The sequence below is a fragment of the Acyrthosiphon pisum genome, chromosome A3, assembly GCF_005508785.2.
Source record: "Acyrthosiphon pisum isolate AL4f chromosome A3, pea_aphid_22Mar2018_4r6ur, whole genome shotgun sequence".
Classification (NCBI taxonomy): Eukaryota; Metazoa; Arthropoda; class Insecta; order Hemiptera; family Aphididae; genus Acyrthosiphon; species Acyrthosiphon pisum.
In genome coordinates, this window is record NC_042496.1 from 16,793,942 (window position 1) to 16,800,514 (window position 6,573).

Here is a 6,573-nt window from a genome sequence, read left to right on the forward strand (position 1 = left end):
CGCCCAAGTGTAAATTATATTATATTTTAATCTACAGCCATCGAAATATTGGCGTTTACAGTGAGATTCACTTGTAATTAAGCGAGCAGTATATATCAGGATCCCGCGAGGTGCCTACGTCAGTGTATAATTTTACTCTTAAGTATCAAAGTTATACCAAGTTTGACGTTTTTACTTAATTTTATTCAACCTAAAGATGATAGGATACAATTCAGTGGTTTTTCATGGTCCGGAAAAAATTATCAATTAACATAAAATCCTAACCTAACCTAACCGTACTAAAATCTGATAAATAAAAATTAACCAAACATTCATATGTATAGATAAATAAGTAATCAGGAAAAATAAGAAAAAAAAGTTACGAATTACAAATATGTGGTTACTATATTATATACTCTATTCGGAATGAGATCGTACCTCGGCGGCCAACTTCTGCGCATGGGCGTGGGTTCGTTCTGCAGCGCTAGCCCCATAAGCTTTCTAGGTGGGGGGAAGCGTCTTCCCATATGTCTGACCGCCGCCCGACGAAAACTGGTCGCCGCCAAGGTACGATCTCATTCCGAATAGAGTTTAGGGTATAGAGTATAGAGTATAGTACAGGTGTCATTTTTCGTGGGAAATTTTTACTCTGGGGTGCATGGGTAACGTACCTGATATTTTGTCGTTATTTCAAAGAATAGTGACTTTAGAACTGTTAATATATTATATTATTATTATTTAACTAGATGATCCCACACCTCTGAAAGAATGGTGACACAAATCAAAATATCAAAATGTTGGGAAATCGACTTTTAATGTTTCATTATGTCATTATTTAGTCATTATAAATAGGATTTTTAATTTATTTATCTTTTTTCAATCTTATATCATTCTTAATATTGTATAGTTTACTTGTATATGCATAAAATAACAATTTAAGTACCATTTCACCTTTGTTTTATTGTAAATCCGGTTTCAGTTTGACTTGTGTCATTATTTCTGCTTGGAAAAAAAATATTTTTAGATTTACGCCACATAAAATTAAATAAAATTTGTTATAATAATTTAATTTATAACATTCAAATATATAACTTGTCTTATAACATTTAAAATCAATAACTCATAAAACAAAATAATAGATATGTAAATATTTGTTATTATTACATGTTTTAACTACTTGAAACATTTTGGGTACCTACTTTACCTCAAAAAAAATACTGGGTAGTACTTTTGAGATAATATTTATTAATACCACATATTATAATATTGATAAAACTATAAACTATTAATTATTATTCTCCATGTGAAACTGTTACTTTTGAGATATGACTGTATTCCGGGTAGAAAAATATTGTGTAACAACATTAGTCAGGCCAGAATAAAGTCACATCTAAGAAGTATCGGTATTCCAGCTGGAAACTAATAAGCTATATTTTATTTAGATCAAAAATAAAGACATTTGAACTGTCTTTAATATTATATAAATCAAAAATGTCAAGCATACTAAAATATAAAGGATGAAATTCTGCAAATTTTGATGGTAATAACTTGAAAAACGTATTTTTTGAGTTGTGTCACTATTCTTTCGGGGGCGTGAATTATTACGTTAACATTTAATTTTAACTATCAAAATTCTACATTTACAAGTGCTAGTTGAGTAATAAAAAAGTAAGCTCCGGGAGAGAATATTCTGAATATTATGTCTCTAACGTAAGTTTAATATAGTATAATAAGATTTTATCCTAATCCAATTACATTTTAAACATTACCCAGTTATTTGGCACGATGGGAGTTATATTGTTATTTTTTATCACTTCTTCTTGATTTATTGCATCTTTCCAAATATAGTAATCTGCATAAGGAGTTTCATTATTGACAGACCTTTTAAACCAAATGTGTTTATCACTGCTATGATTAGGAACAAAGTCCATGATAACTTTTAAATCTATAACATTATTATTTTGTGTTACATTTAAATATAACTAAGTAATAAGTATAATGCTTTGAGTTTAGTTCAATAATATATTGTTATATAAAACATATTATTCACATACTTTTTGAATGTGCAGCGTTTAAAAGATCTTTTAAATCATCAATTGTACCAAAAACATTTTGTACATCTAGATAATTGGTTATGTCGTAACCACCAGATTCTAAAGGTGATTCGAAAAATGGAGTCAGCCAAATAGCGGTTACTCCTATATCGACGAGATAATCCAATTTTTGAGTTATGCCTGTTAGTGGAAAACGATTTTTTTTAACAAAATTAAAATAAATATCGATTAATAAAAAGTACCTTTAAAATCGCCTGATCCATCACCATCTGAATCTTTGAATGACAACGGGAATATTTCGTAAATTATAGCATTTTGCCACCAATCTAATTCAACAGTTGGTCGTAGTATTACTTTACAATTTATTAATTGTATGCTAGTAATTAACAAAAAAACCCAACGCATTATTTTATCAGGTATTATACCATCTAAAAACAATACAGTAATTTATACTTATATGGCTGGTGGAAAAGTCTACTTCATAATGATTTAATCATTACAACTACTCATATTTATATGGGTAGGCAGTGTTCAAGACTTGTTTTAAGTAGATAATACATATTTATTCTACTTATCTAAGTTATAAATCTAACCCATATAAATATATACTAACTTAAACATAATATAAAATTAGATTAAAAGTGAATACATACATTCGGGGCAGTTTTTATAATGCTTAATAATTGCTATCTATTTATTATAGGTACACCAACCTAATAATCAATTATTTTATTTTATTAAGAACTTGTGTTGTTAAAATTTGTTTTTATTTTGATTTTATTGAATATTAATTAAGTTATAAATGTCTTATAATACATAGGTAATTTATGATACTAGACTATAGTTACAATACTTAAGTACAATGGTTATTTGTATTTGGTTTAGTAAGTTCCTTTGAAAAAAAATTAATATTATATTTGTCTCCATCTTTATTTTAGTACCTGTTACAAGAGAGTTCCACGAAATAATTAATTAAACATAACAATTTATATAAATTAATAATTGTTTAAGTAATTTTTTTTTTTTGAGGGAACTGTATACTTTTTCTGAAAAATATTGTTAATTTTTATAAACAAATTGTATTTGTTTGATAAAAAAAAAAGATGATATATTTAAGATTTCGGTTTTGAATTTAATACCGGTTTCCAATTTTTTACGGTTTCGATTTTGAATTTAATACCGGTATCCAATTTTTTTCGGTTTCGTTTTTGAAAATGGTTTTAAGCCCTGCCAATAACTATATTGCCTTAAAAATGTTTATAATTTATATAAATAAAATTCTATGCGTTTGATAAAAAAAAAGGATAATATATTTATTTAGGGACTAAATCACATAATAATGTTATGAATTATGATAAAAGCAATAAACACAAATAGGTAAGTACATTATTATATAACGACCCAGTGGCGTAAAGCGTGCGTTTACAGTTCAGACATTTAATACATATTATTATTTTTATTTTTAAGTACATATTTTTCGATTACCTATATAATAGGAAAATATTTATGAATTACGTGGGTTGATCAATCCACAAGACCACAGCCATAAAGTAATAATATAATCTACATTATTGCTGTACACTCGTGATTATTATGAGTTTATGACTATATTTTATGTGTAACAACTTCACCACTGCTAAAGTAATATCGTTTTGCGATACGTTGTACTTATTGGGTTAAAACGTATACACAGTACCTACACCATTGGTAATAATCCGCCGGGTATCAAACATTTATAAAGTTATATAATAATTATATACGTAACATTTAAGCGAGTGTATTAAATGTGTAATATTATATCTGTAACAGTGGCGTGAATAAAAAATTTGGTTTTACTTAAATCATTTTCAATGACCTACAACTCATAATATTATTATATAAACCTACCGATAAAAAGTACTATTTCCCTTCTATCAGTATCCACCCACCCATATCTAAGGTGTTGTTTGAGCAACACTTTTACGCTATATTACACGCCACTAAATTGTGTATAATAATATAATATTATAAATATAATAACATGCAATGTAAAATACTAATAATTATTATAGAGTATTAAGATTAGGTATGTAAAAAATGTGTATATTTAAAATTAAATTTACCATTTATGTTGTACAATGACATTAGAATTGGGTGTGTGATAAACACTAATAAATATCGAAAATGTCTTATGTCTATATTTGGCTCAGAATGTTTAGAAATATTTTTAAATTTACAGAAAATCCTAATAAAAACATCTGGTAAAAAAAGTACCGAATAAGTATTTATTCGTTTGTGAGTTGCACAAAAAACAAAATTAATTTTTTCATGCACTGGTTTTGAGTAAAACTTGTCTATATTGTATTAATTTAACTTTATATACTTAATACTTATTATATACATATTATATCTATAACACCATAATTTTCGTGATAATACCTCATCATTAACTATGTCAGTGTAATGAATGTGTTGAATTTAAATTCAATGATAATTTATTGTATAGGTACCAAAAAAAAAGGCTGGTAAGTTGGTGTTGCTCTGCTGTACAGTAGGTAACACGTGGGTCACTGTAATGGATGGTGTTAAATTTTAATTCAATGATATAACATCATTGTGCCAGAAAAACGATTCTGAGCGGAGACGGTTTGTCAGTCAGGATATTTTATATTGTTATTTGTTTCTATGGTGATAAGCAAAGCGTTAGAATTAAAGACCCATTTTTAGCGGTTTTTCGTAATTTGTCGGTGGTTTTTCCATTGGCATTAAAAAACTATAGAGAAACTCGAAAAATTGCTTCTCTTAAGTACTATCTTGACCTAATTTTCTAAAAGATGAAGTACATATGTTGAAACCGAAGCACTTCTTCTGGTAGAAATTTTGTATGCAGGATAAAAAAAAAAAAAAAATAAACGCCATTGTAAAACCACGAGCTTCCTTGCTCCGCTCAGAATCTAATACTTCTAATACTATAAAATGAAGAATGAAGAACAGCTGTCTGCAAGCCACCAGTGGAACGGAAAACGACGGCTAAGTGAAACCGTGGCGTAAAAAATTTAACACCGCTCCGTTTTTACAGTCCGCCCGACCCGTTCCCTTCGATTCCTTGGCGCGTACCTTCGCCGCCGCGGCGGTCGGTTGGTTTTCAAATTTTTCGGAAATAAAACGTTTTTCGAAAAATGTTACGTTTTTTATTCCATTTTTCGGTTTTTCGACATTTTCTCATCCCCGTCACTCCTGATCTATTCACATATAATTCGTTTGTTTGTACGCGTATCGGTTCATGGCGTCGCAACCAGCGTCGGTCGTTATTATTGCTTTTTTCGTCTTTCTCGATTCGTTTCGTCTTTTCAATTTCCATTTGTGCTCTTTTTGTTAAGTTTATTTCTTTTGAAACCCGGGGATTTGCGGTTTGTGCGCAAATTCAGTTTGTACACTGAAAAAATTCGCGATCACGAAATGTCTATGTCAGTCGGTCAACGTTCCAACGCATAAGTGCACAATTGATATGTACTTTTTTTTTTTGTTTTGTTTTGTTTTGTTTATTGCATTATATTATTGTAGACATATTGCTTGACGTAAACACAATTTTGTGGTTTGATTTAAATAAATGTATTTATACAAACATACATTATAATAATGTAATAATAATAATAACGGTCAGATCATTGAATAAACTCCAATTAAAGTTTAAACAGTGTGTATATACATGAAATTATATACGATTACATCGATGTATATCGAATATATCCGTTTACGTCGCTCAGTAGACACATATAGCTTAAATGTTGAAGTTTTGACTATTAATGGCAACACAAACTGTGTCTTGGTAGGTTAGGCGTAGGTTCAAGTAAAAAAAAAAATAAAAAAACTGTAATCAAAGGTATGTTAGTAAACACGTGATTACACCTTGGTTATTTTCGACGATGGACATCTATTCCGTTTTTCTCGGTAAATGATACCTTGTCGGAACATTCCTCTTTTACTTTCTTAGGATAATCACGGTTATATTTTTATTAATACATAAATAAAAAGGACATAAATGACGAGTCAGTAATCTGTAAATCGTACCTAACCACGTGCTTCAAACTACTATCTAATTTGTTTTGATATATCTACGAACAATACCAGTAATTTGAATAAACCTGATCTCCCCAAATAACCAATAGAATCCAATAATAAATAATTAATATTAATTTCTACTGTAGACTGTAATCAATGGCAACTATTTATAAAATAAATAAAAATACAACTTCCAATTTCCATCGTGAACCTCAAGATGTCTGTTTGAGCACCTCTTTAAAATACTACTTTTTACATATCAATGAAATAACTAAGAACAATCTTAGTGATTTTCGTCAAAACTAGTTGAGTAGTTTTTGAGTAGGTATATATATTAATATATGATTATATGGAACAACATACATTCATTTTCATATACTATATTTAATATTATAAAGATTATATTATAAAAGACTTTAATAATTAATTTCTGTAACCAATAATAATAATATAAGAGAAAAAAAATATTCAATTTTCACGAGCCAAAACTGAATTCCTG

At 28.5% G+C, this 6,573-nt stretch overlaps 1 protein-coding gene across 1 annotated transcript in view; it reads right to left on the bottom strand.

Moving 5' to 3' along the window:
- Window positions 1-2,527, bottom strand: part of LOC100166235 (maltase 1) — a 10,665-nt gene extending 8,138 nt beyond the window's left edge. Inside the window, exons 1-3 of the mRNA XM_001949569.4 lie at window positions 2,276-2,527; window positions 2,034-2,213; window positions 1,749-1,924 (exon numbers count right to left, since the gene is read on the bottom strand). Of these exons, the coding sequence (XP_001949604.2) occupies window positions 1,749-1,924; window positions 2,034-2,213; window positions 2,276-2,438 (519 nt within the window). The 5' untranslated portion in view covers window positions 2,439-2,527. The remainder of the gene's footprint in view (window positions 1-1,748; window positions 1,925-2,033; window positions 2,214-2,275) is intronic.
- Window positions 2,528-6,573: the final 4,046 nt, after the last annotated feature.